This window comes from Hypanus sabinus, chromosome 24 (assembly GCF_030144855.1).
Source record: "Hypanus sabinus isolate sHypSab1 chromosome 24, sHypSab1.hap1, whole genome shotgun sequence".
NCBI lineage: Eukaryota > Metazoa > Chordata > Chondrichthyes > Myliobatiformes > Dasyatidae > Hypanus > Hypanus sabinus.
This window is the reverse complement of record NC_082729.1, coordinates 32,237,482-32,256,796: the sequence shown is the minus strand read 5'-3', so window position 1 is coordinate 32,256,796 and position 19,315 is coordinate 32,237,482. Positions and strand designations below refer to the sequence as shown.

The 19,315-nt window shown below is 57.6% G+C and overlaps 1 protein-coding gene across 1 annotated transcript in view; it reads right to left on the bottom strand.

Moving 5' to 3' along the window:
- Positions 1-16,066, bottom strand: part of LOC132380614 (creatine transporter-like) — a 41,761-nt gene extending 25,695 nt beyond the window's left edge. The window contains exons 1-4 of the mRNA XM_059949548.1: positions 15,483-16,066; positions 9,143-9,274; positions 3,070-3,307; positions 2,620-2,752 (exon numbers count right to left, since the gene is read on the bottom strand). Coding sequence (XP_059805531.1) covers positions 2,620-2,752; positions 3,070-3,307; positions 9,143-9,274; positions 15,483-15,717 — 738 coding nt within the window. The 5' untranslated portion in view covers positions 15,718-16,066. The remainder of the gene's footprint in view (positions 1-2,619; positions 2,753-3,069; positions 3,308-9,142; positions 9,275-15,482) is intronic.
- Between the last annotated feature and the right edge of the window lie 3,249 nt (positions 16,067-19,315).

Below are 19,315 nucleotides of genomic sequence, written 5' to 3'. Positions count from 1 at the left end.
ACTTCCACCACCTTCAACAGGACCCCACCACCAAGCACATCTTTCCCTCTCTACCCCTCTCCGCTTTCCACAGGGATCATTCCCTCCGCGACTGCCTGGTCCACACGTCCCTCCCCACGGATCTCCCACCTGGTACTTATCCCTGCAAGCGGAAGTGCTACACCTGTCCCCACACCTCCCCCCTTACCACCATTCCGGGCCCCAGACAGTCCTTCCAGGTGAGGCAACACTTCACTTGTGAGTCTGTTGGGGTCATCTATTGCATCCGGTGCTCCTGGTGCGGCCTCCTCTACATCGGCGAGACCCGACGCAGATTGGGGGACCGCTTCGTCGAGCACCTCCGCTCCATTGCCACAACAGACAGGATCTCCCGGTTGCCACCCACTTCAACTCTCCTTCACATTCCCATTCGGATATGTCCAGACACGGCCTCCTCTACAGCCGTGATGAGGCCAAACTCAGGTTGGAGGAACAACATCTCATCTACCGTCTGGGTAGTCTCCAGCCCCTTGGTATGAACATTGAATTCTCCAACTTGCGGTAATTCCCTCCCTCTCCCTCCCCCCCATCCCACTATCACTCTGCCTCCTCTTCCAGCTGCCTATCACCTCTCTCATGATTCTGCCTTCTTCTACTACCCGTAGTGCTTTCCCCTTACATTCCTTCTTCACCCCTCCTGCCTATCCCCTCCCTGCTTCCCCTTCCCCACCCCTTGATCTCCACCCTCCCCCCACCTTCTTTACAGGGCCCCCGCCCCCTCCCTCAGTCCTGACGAAGGGTCTCGGCCCGAAACGTTGACTGTTCGTTTCCATGGATGCTGCCCGACCAGCGTGTTGTGCGTGTTGAGAGAGACAGGAGCCTGAAGACACACACTTGGTGATTCAGGAATGGCTTACTTATTTAACTGTTAATACATATCTCACTGTAATTGAGAGTTACTTTGTAACAGGACACATGCCTGAGATAATAAACGTGTGCAGAGTGACCGGAGCAAGCATGACGTCCCCTTGCAGTTGTCCAAGGCTGTACTTAGTGTGCATCCCTGGTTTCCCCATTTCGGGAAAGACGTGGAGAATTTGAAGAGGTTACAGGAAGGGAGGAGATACGTCTCTAGCAAAGGAGCTCCTTCCCTCCGCGAGCCTGCAGGCCACCCTGGGGCGAAGTGCAGCACCTGCTTAGCCCCCGATCAGGGTCCCGCGAAGCCACGGGGGCAGGCGGTGGACGGTCATATGAGCAGCCGGTGCAGATCCCAAGTCCTGGTGGTGTGACGACTGATGCCAGGCAGACAATCTCTGAAGAGGATTGATCATGGCGGGGGTCACCCATCTTGGATTACCCAGAAGGCAAAAGCTACTTCTGTAGGAAAATTTGCCAAGAACAATCACAGTCAAGAGACCATGATCACCCACGTCATATGAGACAGTACGTGATGGCAATGATAACAGGAAGCATCAACGGGGTGCAGCCAAGACGAGAGGATGGTTATACAGATATTGTGGCCCGAAGGGCCAGTCCCGTGTGTTCTGTTCTGTCCTGAGAGAGAAGCTGCAATCCAAAGCTAGGCAGAATGTAACCGAGACAATCTGTCACTGACATAGGTTGTGCCGTGAGAGGGACAGGGTTGGGGATCGGAGTGACGTGTGTCAGTGGGAGTGATGGGGATGGAGATCGGAGTGACGCATGTCAATGGAAGTGATGGGAATGGAGATTGGAGTGACGTGTGTCAGTGGGAGTGACGGGGATGGAGATCAGAGTGACGTGTGTCAGTGGGAGTGACGGGGATGGAGATCGGAGTGACGCGTGTCAGTGGGAGTGACGGGGATGGAGATCGGAGTGACGCATGTCAGTGGAAGTGATGGGAATGGAGATCGGAGTGACGCATGTCAGTGGGAGTGACGGGGATGGAGATCGGAGTGACGTGTGTCAGTGGGAGTGACGGGGATGGAGATCGGAGTGACTCATGTCAGTGGGAGTGACGGGGATGGAGATCGGAGTGACGTGTGTCAGTGGGAGTGACGGGGATGGAGATCGGAGTGACGTGTGTCAGTGGGAGTGACGGGGATGGAGATCGGAGTGACGTGTGTCAGTGGGAGTGACGGGTTTGGGGGTCAGAGTGACGAGGTTGGGGATCGGAGTGACGTGTGTCAGTGGGAGTGATGGGGATGGAGATCGGAGTGACGAGGTTGGGGATCGGAGTGACTCGTGTCAGTGAGAGTGACGGGATTGGGGTTTGGAGTGACGTGTGTCAGTGGGAGTGATGGGGATGGAGATCGGAGTGACGAGGTTGGGGATCGGAGTGACGTGTGTCAGTGGGAGTGATGGGGATGGAGATCGGAGTGACGTGTATCAGTGGGAGTGACGGGTTTGGGGGTCAGAGTGACGAGGTTGGGGATCGGAGTGACGTGTGTCAGTGGGAGTGATGGGGATGGAGATTGGAGTGACGAGGTTGGGGATCGGAGTGACTCGTGTCAGTGAGAGTGACGGGATTGGGGTTTGGAGTGACGTGTGTCAGTGGGAGTGACGGTGTTAGGGATCTGAGTGATGGGATTGGGGATCAGTGAGGGTCATGATCCGGTTTCACCCCAGTCGCTCCCCCCGTGCCACCTCGGTCGTCATTACCTTCCCTGTGCACTTCACGCCCTTCCAGATGCAGAAATAGACAAGGAGCCACATGGCTGCGAGGCACAGCGTCATCTGCCAGCTCATCTCACCCATGTCTGCCAGTCCACTCGACAGCCGCAGGACCCTCCTCCTGTAAGAGAGGCCGAGGCTGGTTAACTGGGATAGGCAACAAGTGCGGACTCTGAGCGAGAGGCTGTCCGTCATGGAGGCTGCAACAGCAGTCCAGTCAGCCCATCGAGGCTACTCCAAAGGGTCAGGGAGACCATTCAGTCCATTTATGATAGCCCACAGGGACTAGGAGAGCATTCAGTCGACTCTGGCTGCTGGAGTGAGACCAGCCAGCCCATCATGAACTTACGATCAGGAAGAGAAGGCCTTTCGGCCCGACAGCCTCAGAATTGCATCCGATTGACTCCCCAAACCCACCCTCGCTGTGGCGCGACTTACTCCCAGAACTCGACGATGGAGGACTGCACCTGCTCCTGGGGCGTGCAGGCGCTGAGGTTGGTGTTGCCGGAGAGGCTGCAGCCTTCGGAGCAAGCGTTGGTGTTCCACGTGTTGTTGCAGGAGGCCCAGGGCAGGGGGCTGGAGAACGAGTTCACCAGGTAGAAGGAGCCCCAGCTCAGGATCATGATGTAGTAGGTATTACAGAAGAAGACGATCACCATCGAGGCAAAGCCCAATCCTGTTCGCAAGATTCGCAGTTAATCATCACTCACACCAAGCTCCTCACCCAACAACAGCATGGCGTTCCCTCCAGACCACCCCTCCCACAGCACAGTGTTCCCACTGGACCACCCCTCCCACAGCACAGTGTTCCCACTGGACCACCCCTCCCACAGCACAGTGACCCCTCCGGACCACCCCTCCCACAGCACAGTGACCCCTCCGGACCACCCCTCCCACAGCACAGTGACCCCTCCAGACCACCCCTCCCACAGCACAGTGTTCCCCCCGGACCACCCCTCCCACAGCACAGTGTTCCTCCCGGACCACCCCTCCCACAGCACAGTGTTCCTCCCGGACCACCCCTCCCACAGCACAGTGACCCCTCCGGACCACCCCTCCCACAGCACAGTGACCCCTCCGGACCACCCCTCCCACAGCACAGTGACCCCTCCGGACCACCCCTCCCACAGCACAGTGTTCCCACTGGACCACCCCTCCCACAGCACAGTGACCCCTCCGGACCACCCCTCCCACAGCACAGTGACCCCTCCGGACCACCCCTCCCACAGCACAGTGTTCCCTCTGGACCACCCCTCCCACAGCACAGTGACCCCTCCGGACCACCCCACCCACAGCACAGTGTTCCCCCCGGACCACCCCTCCCACAGCACAGTGACCCCTCCGGACCACCCCTCCCACAGCACAGTGACCCCTCCGGACCACCCCTCCCACAGCACAGCGTTCCCTCCGGACCACCCCTCACACAGCACAGTGACCCCTCCGGACCACCCCTCCCACAGCACAGTGACCCCTCCGGACCACCCCTCCCACAGCACAGTGACCCCACCGGACCACCCCTCCCACAGCACAGTGACCCTCCCCCCCGGACCACCCCTCCCACAGCACAGTGACCCCTCCGGACCACCCCTCCCACAGCACAGTGTTCCCCCCGGACCACCCCTCCCACAGCACAGTGACCCCTCCGGACCACCCCACCCACAGCACAGTGTTCCTCCCGGACCACCCCTCCCACAGCACAGTGACCCCTCCGGACCACCCCTCCCACAGCACAGTGACCCCTCCGGACCACCCCTCCCACAGCACAGAGACCCCCCCGGACCACCCCTCCCACAGCACAGTGACCCCTCCGGACCACCCCTCCCACAGCACAGCGTTCCCTCCGGACCACCCCTCCCACAGCACAGACCCCTCCGGACCACCCCTCCCACAGCACAGTGACCCCTCCGAACCACCCCTCCCACAGCACAGTGTTCCTCCTGGACCACCCCTCCCACAGCACAGTGACCCCTCCAGACCACCCCTCCCACAGCACAGTGACCCCTCCGGACCACCCCTCCCACAGCACAGTGTTCCTCCCGGACCACCCCTCCCACAGCACAGTGTTCCCTCCGGACCACCCCTCCCACAGCACAGTGTTCCTCCCGGACCACCCCTCCCACAGCACAGTGACCCCTCCGGACCACCCCTCCCACAGCACAGTGACCCCTCCGGAACACCCCTCCCACAGCACAGTGACCCCCCCGGACCACCCCTCCCACAGCACAGTGACCCCTCCGGACCACCCCTCCCACAGCACAGTGTTCCCCCCGGACCACCCCTCCCACAGCACAGTGACCCGTCCGGACCACCCCTCCCACAGCACAGTGATCCCCCTGGACCACCCCTCCCACAGCACAGTGACCCCTCCGGACCACCCCTCCCACAGCACAGTGTTCCTCCCGGACCACCCCTCCCACAGCACAGTGACCTCTCCGGACCACCCCTCCCACAGCACAGTGACCCCCCCGGACCACCCCACCCACAGCACAGTGTTCCTCCCGGACCACCCCTCCCACAGCACAGTGACCCCCCCGGACCACCCCACCCACAGCACAGTGTTCCTCCCGGACCACCCCTCCCACAGCACAGTGACCCCTCCGGACCACCCCTCCCACAGCACAGAGACCCCCCCGGACCACCCCTCCCACAGCACAGTGACCCCTCCGGACCACCCCTCCCACAGCACAGTGTTCCTCCCGGACCACCCCTCCCACAGCACAGTGTTCCCTCCGGACCACCCCACCCACAGCACAGTGTTCCCTCCGGACCACCCCACCCACAGCACAGTGTTCCTCCCGGACCACCCCTCCCACAGCACAGTGACCCCTCCGGACCACCCCTCCCACAGCACAGTGACCCCTCCGGAAAACCCCTCCCACAGCACAGTGTTCCCTCCGGACCACCCCTCCCACAGCACAGTGACCCCCCCGGACCACCCCCGCCACAGCACAGTGACCCCTCCGGACTACCCCTCCCACAGCACAGTGTTCCCCCCGGACCACCCCTCCCACAGCACAGTGACCCCTCCGGACCACCCCTCCCACAGCACAGTGTTCCTCCCGGACCACCCCTCCCACAGCACAGTGTTCCCTCTGGACCACCCCACCCACAGCACAGTGTTCCTCCCGGACCACCCCTCCCACAGCACAGTGTTCCTCCCGGACCACCCCTCCCACAGCACAGTGTTCCCTCTGGACCACCCCACCCACAGCACAGTGTTCCTCCCGGACCACCCCACCCACAGCACAGTGTTCCTCCCGGACCACCCCTCCCACAGCACAGTGTTCCCTCTGGACCACCCCACCCACAGCACAGTGTTCCTCCCGGACCACCCCTCCCACAGCACGGTGTTCCTCCCGGACCACCCCTCCCACAGCACAGTGTTCCCTCTGGACCACCCCACCCACAGCACAGTGTTCCTCCCGGACCACCCCTCCCACAGCACAGTGTTCCTCCCGGACCACCCCTCCCACAGCACAGTGTTCCTCCCGGACCACCCCTCCCACAGCACAGTGTTCCCCCCGGACCACCCCTCCCGCAGCACAGTGTTCCCTCTGGACCACCCCACCCACAGCACAGTGTTCCTCCCGGACCACCCCTCCCACAGCACAGTGTTCCTCCCGGACCACCCCTCCCACAGCACAGTGTTCCTCCCGGACCACCCCTCCCACAGCACAGTGTTCCCTCTGGACCACCCCACCCACAGCACAGTGTTCCTCCCGGACCACCCCTCCCACAGCACAGTGTTCCTCCCGGACCACCCCTCCCACAGCACAGTGTTCCTCCCGGACCACCCCTCCCACAGCACAGTGTTCCCCCCGGACCACCCCACCCACAGCACAGTGTTCCTCCCGGACCACCCCTCCCACAGCATAGTGACCCCTCCGGACCACCCCTCCCACAGCACAGTGACCACCCCCGACCACCCCTCCCACAGCACAGTGACCCCTCCGGACCACCCCTCCCACAGCACAGCGACCCCTCCGGACCACCCCACCCACAGCACAGTGACCCCCCCCGGACCACCCCACCCACAGCACAGTGACCCCTCCGGACCACCCCACCCACAGCACAGTGTTCCTCCCGGAACACCCCTCCCACAGCACAGTGACCCCTCCGGACCACCCCTCCCACAGCACAGCGACCCCTCCGGACCACCCCACCCACAGCACAGTGACCCCCCCCGGACCACCCCACCCACAGCACAGTGACCCCTCCGGACCACCCCTCCCACAGCACAGACCCCCCCGGACCACCCCTCCCACAGCACAGTGACCCCCCCGGACCACCCCTCCCGCAGCACAGTGTCCCCCCCCGGACCACCCCACCCACAGCACAGTGTTCCTCCCGGACCACCCCTCCCACAGCACAGTGACCCCCCCCGACCACCCCTCCCACAGCATAGTGACCCCTCCGGACCACCCCTCCCACAGCACAGTGACCCCCCCCGACCACCCCTCCCACAGCACAGTGACCCCTCCGGACCACCCCTCCCACAGCACAGCGACCCCTCCGGACCACCCCACCCACAGCACAGTGACCCCCCCCGGACCACCCCACCCACAGCACAGTGACCCCTCCGGACCACCCCTCCCACAGCACAGACTCCCCCAGACCACCCCTCCCACAGCACAGTGACCCCCCCGGACCACCCCTCCCACAGCACAGTGACCCCCCCCCGACCACCCCTCCCACAGCACAAGGACCCCTCCGGACCACCCCTCCCACAGCACAGCGACCCCTCCGGACCACCCCACCCACAGCACAGTGACCCCCCCCGGACCACCCCACCCACAGCACAGTGACCCCTCCGGACCACCCCACCCACAGCACAGTGTTCCTCCCGGAACACCCCTCCCACAGCACAGTGTTCCTCCCGGACCACCCCTCCCACAGCATAGTGACCCCTCCGGACCACCCCTCCCACAGCACAGTGACCCCCCCGACCACCCCTCCCACAGCACAGTGACCCCCCCGGACCACCCCTCCCGCAGCACAGTGTTCCCCCCGGACCACCCCTCCCACAGCACAGTGACCCCTCCGGACCACCCCACCCACAGCACAGTGTTCCTCCCGGACCACCCCTCCCACAGCACAGTGACCCCTCCGGACCACCCCTCCCACAGCACAGTGACCCCCCCCGGACCACCCCTCCCACAGCAGTATGACCGCCTGGCGCACCCCCACAGCACAGAGTTCCCTTGACAACCCCTCTCCCACGGTCCTCCCTCCCACCAGTGAAACCAATGAGACAATGTTTGCACATCCATTTCCCTTGAATCCCAACTCTGTGTGTGTGTGAGAGAGAGAGAGAGAGAGAGAGAGAGAGAGAGAGAGAGAGAGAAAAAATCTGCCTGTGAAAGGGGAGAGAGAGAGAGAGTGAGGAAGTGTGAGAGAGAGAATGAGAAAGTGTCTGAGAGAGAGAGAGAGAATGGAGAGAATGAGGAGGTGTGTGAGGATGAAGAAAATGAGACAGATGGAGATTGATGGGAAGACTGGGTGAAAGAATTTGGGAATGGTATGGAGGGCAGGAGACTCAAGATGATGGTTGTGAGGGAGAGAGGGATTGGAGAAGGAACTTGACCGGGGCAAGAAGAGGTTTGGAATGAATGAGGATAAAGTGAGTGTTAAAGCGAGGTAGTGAGGGGAAGGCGTTAAATGAGCACAGGAAACAGAGAGGGCTGGAGTGAGTACGGGAGACGGGGGGGGGTCAGAGTGAGTACGGGAGTTGGGGAGGGGGTGTCAGCGGGCGTACAGGAGACGGGGAGGATCGGAGTGAGTACGGGGGACAGGGAGGGGGTGTCAGAGCACATATGGGGGACAGGGAGGGGGTGTCAGAGTGAGTACAGGAACAGGGAGGTGGTGTCAGAGTGAGTACAGGAACAGGGAGGGGGTGTCAGAGTGAGTACGGGGGACAGGGAGGGGGTGTCAGAGCACATATGGGGGACAGGGAGGGGGTGTCAGAGTGAGTACGGGGGACAGGGAGGGGGTGTCAGAGTGAGTACAGGAACAGGGAGGGGGTGTCAGAGTGAGTACGGGGGACAGGGAGGGGGTGTCAGAGTGAGTACAGGAACAGGGAGGGGGTGTCAGAGTGAGTACGGGGGACAGGGAGGGGGTGTCAGAGTGAGTACAGGAACAGGGAGGGGGTGTCAGAGTGAGTACGGGGGACAGGGAGGGGGTGTCAGAGTGAGTACGGGGGACAGGGAGGGGGTGTCAGAGTGAGTACAGGAACAGGGAGGGGGTGTCAGAGTGAGTACAGGAACAGGGAGGGGGTGTCAGAGAGAGTACGGGGGACAGGGAGGGGGTGTCAGAGTGAGTACGGGGGACAGGGAGGGGGTGTCAGAGTGAGTACGGGGGACAGGGAGGGGGTGTCAGAGCACATATGGGGGACAGGGAGGGGGTGTCAGAGTGAGTACGGGGGACAGGGAGGGGGTGTCAGAGTGAGTACGGGGGACAGGGAGGGGGTGTCAGAGTGAGTACGGGGGACAGGGTTACACACTCTGCAACGAACCTTTGAAAAGAGGTGCGATGTTCCAGACTTTGATCCCACCGGCCTTCATGAACTGCCCAAGCGAGATTTCCAGGAAAAAGATGGGAATCCCGCCAAACAAGGCAACCAGGATGTAGGGAATGAGGAAAACACCTGTGAGTGAGGGGCAGATAGACGAGTTACATAGCAATGGAAAGTTCAACATCTCCGTATCCCTGGGGCAGAGCTAGACCGGGAACACAGATCCCATCTCCGTATCCCTGGGTCAGACCCACACCGGGAGCACCGTGCACAGATCCCATCTCAGTATCCCTGGGTCAGACCCACACTGGGAGCACCGTGCACAGTTCCCATCTCCGTTTCCCTGGGTCAGACCCACACCGGGAGCACCGTGCACAGTTCCCATCTCCGTATCCCTGGGTCAGACCCACACCTGGAGCACCGTGCACAGTTCCCATCTCAGTATCCCTGGGTCAGACCCACACCGGGAGCACCGTGCACAGTTCCCATCTCAGTATCCCTGGGTCAGACCCACACTGGGAGCACCATGCACAGTTCCCATCTCCGTATCCCTGGGTCAGACCCACACCTGGAGCACCGTGCACAGATCCCATCTCTGTATCCCTGGGTCAGACCCACACCGGGAGCACCGTGTACAGTTCCCATCTCCGTCTCCCTGGGTCAGACCCACATCGGGAGCACCGTGCACAGTTCCCGTCTCCGTACCCCTGGGTCAGACCCACACCGGGAGCACCGTGCACAGTTCCCGTCTCCGTACCCCTGGGTCAGACCCACACCGGGAACACAGATCCCATCTCCGTATCCCTGGGTCAGACCCACACCGGGAACACAGATCCCATCTCCGTATCCCTGGTTCAGACCCACACCGGGAACACAGATCCCATCTCCGTATCCCTGGGTCAGACCCACACCGGGAACACAGATCCCATCTCCGTATCCCTGGGTCAGACCCACACCGGGAGCACCGTGCACAGATCCCATCTCCGTATCCCTGGGTCAGACCCACACCGGGAGCACCGTGCACAGTTCCCGTCTCCGTATCCCTGGGTCAGACCCACACCGGGAGCACCGTGCACAGTTCTCGTCTCCGTATCCCTGGGTCAGACCCACACCGGGAGCACCGTGCACAGTTCCCGTCTCCGTATCCCTGGGTCAGACCCACACCGGGAGCACCGTGCACAGTTCTCGTCTCCGTATCCCTGGGTCAGACCCACACCGGGAGCACCGTGCACAGTTCTCGTCTCCGTATCCCTGGGTCAGACCCACACCGGGAGCACCGTGCACAGATCCCGTCTCCGTATCGCTGGGTCAGACCCACACCGGGAGCACCGTGCACAGATCCCGTCTCCGTATCCCTGGGTCAGACCCACACCGGGAGCACCGTGCACAGTTCCCATCTCCATATCCCTGGGTCAGACCCACACCGGGAGCACCGTGCACAGTTCCCGTCTCCCTAACCCTGGATCAGCCCACACCAGGGGCACCGTGCACAGTTCCCGTCTCCCTAACCCTGGATCAGCCCACACCGGGGGCACCGTGCACAGTTCCCGTCTCCCTAACCCTGGATCAGCCCACACCGGGGGCACCGTGCACAGTTCCCGTCTCCCTAACCCTGGATCAGCCCACACCGGGGGCACCGTGCACAGTTCCCATCTCAGTATCCCTGGGTCAGACCCACACCGGCAGCACCGTGCACAGTTCCCGTCTCCGTATCCCTGGGTCAGACCCACACCGGGAGCACCGTGCACTGTTCCCGTCTCCGTATCCCTGGATCAGCCCACACCGGGAGCACCGTGCACAGTTCCCATCTCAGTATCCCTGGGTCAGACCCACACCGGCAGCACCGTGCACAGTTCCCGTCTCCGTATCCCTGGGTCAGACCCACACCGGGAGCACCGTGCACAGTTCCCATCTCTGTATCCCTGGGTCAGACCCACACCGGCAGCACCGTGCACAGTTCCCATCTCTGTATCCCTGGGTCAGACCCACACTGGGAGCACCGTGCACAGTTCCCGTCTCCGTATCCCTGGGTCAGACCCACACCGGGAGCACCGTGCACAGTTCCCATCTCTGTATCCCTGGGTCAGACCCACACCGGCAGCACCGTGCACAGTTCCCATCTCTGTATCCCTGGGTCAGACCCACACTGGGAGCACCGTGCACTGTTCCCGTCTCCGTATCCCTGGATCAGCCCACACCGGGAGCACCGTGCACAGTTCCCATCTCAGTATCCCTGGGTCAGACCCACACCGGCAGCACCGTGCACAGTTCCCATCTCTGTATCCCTGGGTCAGACCCACACCGGGAGCACCGTGCACAGTTCCCATCTCTGTATCCCTGGGTCAGACCCACACCGGCAGCACCGTGCACAGTTCCCATCTCTGTATCCCTGGGTCAGACCCACACTGGGAGCACCGTGCACAGTTCCCGTCTCCCTAACCCTGGATCAGCCCACACCGGGAGCACCGTGCACAGTTCCTGTCTCCATATCCCTGGGTCAGACCCACACTGGGAGCACCGTGCACAGTTCCCGTCTCCCTAACCCTGGATCAGCCCACACCGGGGGCACCGTGCACCAGTTCCTGTCTCCCTATCCCTGGGTCAGACCCACACCGGCAGCACCGTGCACAGTTCCCGTCTCCATCCCTGAGTCCCTGCCCCCATCAAGCATTCAGTTCCGTGACCCCACATCTCTTTGTGAAAACCCATTCTCCCCCCCACCCCAGACCACCGGGTGAGACCCCAGAGCAGCTGACGGTTACAGATTGCAGATATCGGGGTGGGGGGAAGGGAAGTGAGAGAGGATGGTGGAGGCTGAGGGGTGGGCTGACAGGGAAGAGAACGGTAGTAAGGTTCAGAGGCAGGGGACGGCATGGGGTAAATAAAGAGAGGACGAGAATAGAGTCAGACAGACGGGTGAGGGAGACATGCAGGCACTGGATATGGAGCAGGTCATGAGTGGTTCTTGTAGAGTGCAGATGGCATCCATTTGCTGAGGGGGGAGGGGTGGAGGAGTGGAGAGGTGAGACGGGAGGGGAGGGAGAGTGGGGTGGAGGGGTGGAGGAGTGGAGGGGGGGGCTACTGGATAAAGTAAAGTAAGGTCTTGAAGGTTAGAGAGTGAAAGCCAAGGAGAATCTGAAATGAAGAAGGGGCATGCGAGAAATTGGAGAGGAGATGAACATTATCACCACATGCAGAAATGCAGACTTTGAGAAAACGAGAGTCACAGACGGTGGGGAACTGGTCAGGGTTAATGGCAGCTGTTCACAGGCACTGGGGCGGAGATACCAGGAGTGACTGAGAGGGGCTCGTGCAAGCACTTACTATGTAAGGAGATTGTCTGCTTAAACACTCATCCCACACACTGAGTCAGAGATAGACACACTCACACAATCACACTCACACTCAGTCAGAGATAGAAACATGCACACACCCACTCACACAGAGTCAGAGACAGACACACACACACATACTCACACAGAGACAGACACACACACACACACACACACCCCCCCAAAGTCAGAGAGAGACAGACACACACACACACACACACACACCCCCAAAGTCAGAGAGAGACAGACACACACACACAGTCAGACACAGACACACACACAGAGTCAGACAGACACACACACACTCACACAGTCAGACAGACAGACACTCACACAGACAGACACACACACACACACACACTCACACAGAGAGAGACAGACACACACACACTCACACAGAGTAAAACAGACACAGACAGACACTCACACAGAGTCAGACAGACAGACACACACACTCACACAGAGACAGACAGACACACACACACACACATACTCACACAGAGACAGACACACACACACACACACACCCCCAAAGTCAGAGACAGACAGACACACACAGTCAGACACAGACACACACACAGAGTCAGACAGACAGACACTCACACAGAGTCAGACAGACACACACACTCACACAGTCAGACAGACAGACACTCACACAGACAGACACACACACACACACACATACTCACACAGAGAGAGACAGACACACACACACTCACACAGAGTAAAACAGACACAGACAGACACTCACACAGAGTCAGACAGACAGACACACACACTCACACAGAGACAGACAGACACACACACACACACATACTCACACAGAGACAGACAGACACTCACGCAGAGTCAGACAGACAGACACACACTCACACAGAGTCAGACAGACACACACTCACACAGAGTCAGACGGACAGACACTCACACAGAGACAGACAGACACACACACACACACACACACACACTCACACTCACACAGAGTCAGACAGACACACACACACACACTCACACAGAGACAGACAGACACACATACTCACACAGAGACAGACAGACAGACACACACACACATACTCACACAGTCAGACACACACACACTCACACAGTCAGACACACACACACATACTCACACAGTCAGACAGACAGACACTGAATGAGAGACACACAACTCAGAGAGTGAAATGGAGTCACGTGACCCAGATGGATAAGATATAAAGGAGAAGCCGATGTCCTACCAAACAAAAATTATCTAATAACGTCACTTTATTTCCCACTTAAGATTTGTTGGCGTGTCGAGGGATGGGTAGGGAGCCACAGCACAGGAAAATCATGGATTAGAGAAGAGAGGCTCCCTCTACACTGACCCATCACAGATGGGGAATAGTAGGTCACAGAGACGGGGAGGGTTGTAGGTTTGAGGGCTCACAGAGACGGGGGGGGGCTCACAGAGACGGGAAGGGATGTCGGTGGGGGGGGGGGGGGATCAGAGTTCCTGGGGAAAAGCCAGGTGTTCACAGGTGTGAACTCCACACCCAGCCATCGCCAGGGGCAGGCATCAAGCCGCTGTCCCAGTGCATCACCCCCAGGTCCTAGTGGGGTGTGGGTAGAGTCGGGCAGCTTTCCCAGTGGGGAGCGAGAGCTGGGATGTGGAATTCGAAGGGTGTGGGTAATCTGAGAGCCTGCCCCTAACCCTAGCTAGAAACTGACATTCCAAGGTGCTCGTGGTGTCCATGTATCTGTCCAGGAGTCTCTTAAAAGACCCCATCGTATCCGCCTCCACTACCGTCGCCAGCAGCCCATTCCATGCACTCACCACTCTCTGCGTAACTTACCCCTGACATCTCCTCTGTAGCTACTCCCCATCACCTTAAACCTGTGACCTCTTGTGGCAACCATTTCAGCCCTGGGAAAAAGCCTCTGACTATCCACACGATCAATGCCTCTCATCATCTTATACACCTCTATCAGGTCACCTCTCATCCTCCGTCGCTCCAAGGAGAAAAGGCCGAGTTCACTCAACCTGTTCTCATAAGACATGCTCCCCAATCCAGGCAACATCCTTGTAAATCTCCTCTGCACCCTTTCTATAGTTTCCACATCCTTCCTGTAGTGAGGTGACCAGAACTGAGCACAGTACTCCAAGTGGGGTCTGGCCAGGGTCCTGTATAGGGTGAACTGCAAAGTTGGTCTGTTTTGGATGGCTGGGGTGTTTTCTCCCCTGGAGGGGCTGAGTGATTTTACATCTTCAGGGCAAGTTTGTCCCTTCATTATGCGCCGTGTTGTACGATGTAGGTGATCACAATCTTTCTGTGATCTTGATTGTTTTTGCAAATTTTCCTACATAAGTGGATTGCCATTGGCTTCTTCTGGGCCGTGTCTTTACAAGACGGTGACCCCCGCCATCGATACTCTTCGGAGACTGTCTGCCTGGCGTCGGTAGTCACATGCCCAGGACTTGTGATCTGCACCGGCTGCTCGTACAACCGTCCTTTGGGGGCATGAGAGGACCAGGAATTGGAGGGTTGGGGTAATTTGCAGCATTGGAAGTATTTGCAGGGCCAGTTACTTGGTAAAGGATTGGGGGTAAATGAGAGTACTCTGGGAGGGGTTCGGGTTCTTTTTGATGGGTTTGGGGGCATTCTGTGAATGAGGGCGATATTACTGGGGTTAAATGTTTGAGCAGATATTTGGGGGTCAGGGTATGGCGAAGGGTTGAGGGGTTGGGACTATTTCGGGCGGGGGGGCGTGCAGGGATGAAGCTATGCAAAAGTGGGGTTATGCGTGGCTGGGGTTACTTTGGGGTGCAAAGGATTCTCAAAATATCTCCGGCGGTGATACCCGTGTGGAGCGAGAGATGTCAGGGTTTCGCCCGGGTGATGTCGGTGCTACACCAGTTGAGATGAGGGAACCCCAGGGTGATTTCTGTGTCCCTGGCGGTGGCCACGCGTAAGCAAGCAGGCGATCTCGAGTTGATGTTAAAGGAGTGACCGAGAGAGGTCCCGCCCCCTTACCTCCGCCGTTCTTGTAACACAGGTACGGGAAGCGCCACACGTTGCCCAGCCCCACCGCAAAGCCCACGCAAGACATGATGAAGTCCATCTGGTTGCTCCAGGTCACCCTCTGGGGCATCCCCTCCGGCGTGCCCCCACCCCCGCTCCCGCCGTCGGCCGGGCGCTCGGGCCGCGCTGATCTCCGCTTCTCCTTCCACAGGTGCTGGGCGCCGCCGCGGGGGTCGCGGCTCTCCATTCGGGCAGGATCGGCGCAGAGTTGTGTCGCTCTCTCCGGCGGAACCAGCTTCAGAAACAGTCCACGAAGCACTTGAAGCTCAGCCTGAAGTAGTGCATTAGGGGCCCCGGGACCGCGCGGTCGGCTCCAGAGTCTGCGCTCCCTCGGCACGGCCACGAACAACAGAGAATTCCCCCGGCCAACCGCTCTCTCCCACTCCGCAGTCCGGCTGCTTTATACCCGCAGCGACCGGCGCCGCCTCCTCGGACTCTCACACCCCTCGCCACCTAATTTGGGCAGTGAGTCCTCGCACAAGTGGGACGAGGCGGAGAAACCCTGTGCTCCTCTCCCCGGCGCTCTCACACACATCAATCTCTCTCTCTCTCTCTCCTCCCTCCCTCTCTCTCTCTCTCTCTCTCACACACACAAACATCTCTCTCTCTCTCTCTCCCTCCCTCCCTCTCTCTCTCTCTCTCTCTCTCTCACACACACACACATACCAACCTCTCCCTCTCTCTCTCTCACACACACACATACCAATCTCTCCCTCTCTCTCCCTCCCTCTCTCTCCCTCTCTCTCTCTCACTCTCACTCTCTCTCCGTCCCTCTCTCACTCTCTCTCTCTCACACATACCAATCTCTCTCTCACACACACACATACCAATTTCTCTCTCTCTCACTCTCACACACATACCAATTTCTCTCTCCCTCACGAACATACCAATTTCTCTCTCTCTCACACATACCAATTTCTCTCTCTCTCTCTCACACACACACATACCAATTTCTCTCTCTCTCACACACATACCAATTTCTCTCTCTCTCTCTCACTCTCTTTCTCTCTCACACACACACATACCAATTTCTCTCTCTCCCTCTCTCACACACTCTCTCTCTCTCTCTCTCTCACTCTCACTCTCTCTCTCACTCACACACATACCAATCTCTCTCTCTCTCTCTCACGAACATACCAATTTCTCTCTCTCTCACACACACACATACCAATCTCTCTCTCTCACGAACATACCAATTTCTCTCTCTCTCTCACACACAACCAATTTCTCTCTCACACACATACCAATTTCTCTCTCTCTCTCTCTCTCACTCACACCAATTTCTCTCACTCACTCTCTCTCACACATACCAATTTCTCTCTCGCTCTCTCTCACTCTCACTCTCTTTCTCTCTCTCTCACACACACACCAATTTCTCTCTCTCTCCCTCTCTCACACACTCTCTCTCTCTCCCTCTCTCACACTCTCTTTCTCTCTCTCTCACTCACACGTACCAATTTCTCTCTCTCACACTCTCACACATACCAATTTTTCTCTCTCTCTCTCTCACTCTCACTCTTTCTCTCTCTCACACACACACACATACCAATTTCTCTCTCTCTCACTCTCACACATACCAATTTCTCTCTCTCTCTCTCACTCTCACACATACCAATTTCTCTCTCTCTCACTCACACACATACCAATTTCTCTCTCTCTCTCACTCTCACACATACCAATTTCTCTCTCTCTCACTCTCTCTCTCTCACTCACACACACATACCAATTTCTCTCTCTCTCTCACTCTCACACATACCAATTTCTCTCTCTCTCTCTCTCACTCTCTCTCTCTCACACACACACACATACCAATTTCTCTCTCACTCTCACACATACCAATTTCTCTCTCTCACTCTCACACATACCAATTTCTCTCTCTCTCTCACTCTCTCTCTCTCACTCACACACATACCAATTTCTCTCTCTCTCACTCTCACACATACCAATTTCTCTCTCCCTCTCTCACACTCTCTTTCTCTCTCTCTCTCACACATACCAATTTCTCTCTCTCTCTCTCTCTCACACACACATACCAATTTCTCTCTCTCTCTCTCACACATACCAATTTCTCTCTCTCTCTCTCACTCTCTTTCTCTCTCACACACACATACCAATTTCTCTCTCTCTCTCACATACCAATCTCTCTCTCTCACTCACTCTCACTTTCTCTCACTCACACACATACCAATTTCTCTCTCTCTCTCTCTCTCACTCACACACATACCAATTTCTCTCTCTCACTCTCTCTCTCACACATACCAATTTCTCTCTCTCTCATACCAATCTCTCTCTCTCTCTCTCACTCTCACTTTCTCTCACTCACACACATACCAATTTCTCTCTCTCTCTCACACACACACATACCAATTTCTCTCTCTCCCTCTCTCACACAGTCTCTCTCTCTCCCTCTCTCACACTCTCTTTCTCTCTCTCTCACTCACACATACCAATTTCTCTCTCTCTCACTCTCACACATACCAATTTTTCTCTCTCTCTCTCTCTCACTCTCACTCTTTCTCTCTCTCACACACACACATACCAATTTCTCTCTCTCTCACACTCACACACATACCAATTTCTCTCTCTCTCTCACTCACACACATACCAATTTCTCTCTCTCTCACTCTCACACATACCAATTTCTCTCTCTCTCTCTCACTCACACACACATACCAATTTCTCTCTCTCTCTCACTCTCACACATACCAATTTCTATCTCTCTCTCTCACTCTCTCTCTCTCACACACACACACATACCAATTTCTCTCTCTCTCACTCTCACACATACCAATTTCTCTCTCTCTCTCTCACACATACCAATTTCTCTCTCTCTCTCTCTCTCACTCACACATACCAATTTCTCTCTCTCTCCCTCTCTCACACACTCTCTCTCTCTCCCTCTCTCACACTCTCTTTCTCTCTCTCTCACACTCTCACACATACCAATTTTTCTCTCTCACACACACACATACCAATTTCTCTCTCTCTCACTCTCACACATACCAATTTCTCTCTCTCTCACTCTCACACATACCAATTTCTCTCTCTCTCACTCTCTCTCTCTCACTCACACACATACCAATTTCTCTCTCTCTCTCACTCTCACACACACATACCAATTTCTCTCTCTCTCTCTCTCTCTCACTCTCTTTCTCTCTCACACACACATACCAATTTCTCTCTCTCACATACCAATCTCTCTCTCTCTCACTCTCACTTTCTCTCACTCACACACATACCAATTTCTCTCTCTCTCTCTCACTCACACACATACCAATTTCTCTCTCTCTCACTCTCTCTCTCACACATACCAATTTCTCTCTCTCGTACTCCCTCTCACTCTCTCTCACACACACATACCAATTTCTCTCTCTCTCACATACCAATTTCTCTCTCTCTCACATACCAATCTCTCTCTCTCTCTCTCACTCTCACTTTCACTCACACACATACCAATTTCTCTCTCTCTCTCTCTCACTCACACACATACCAATTTCTCTCTCTCACTCTCTCTCTCACACGTACCAATTTCTCTCTCTCGCACTCCCTCTCACTCTCTCACACACACACATACCAATTTCTCTCTCCCTCTCTCACTCTCTCTCACACATATACCGATTTCTCTCTCTCACACACACACACCACTCTTTCTCAGACACACCACACACTCTCACACAGACACAGGTACACACCCCTCCCTCATGCACCCCCTCACGTGCACGTACACACACCACTCTCCCTTTCTCTCTCTCACACGCACATACACTCACATAAATGTACAGACA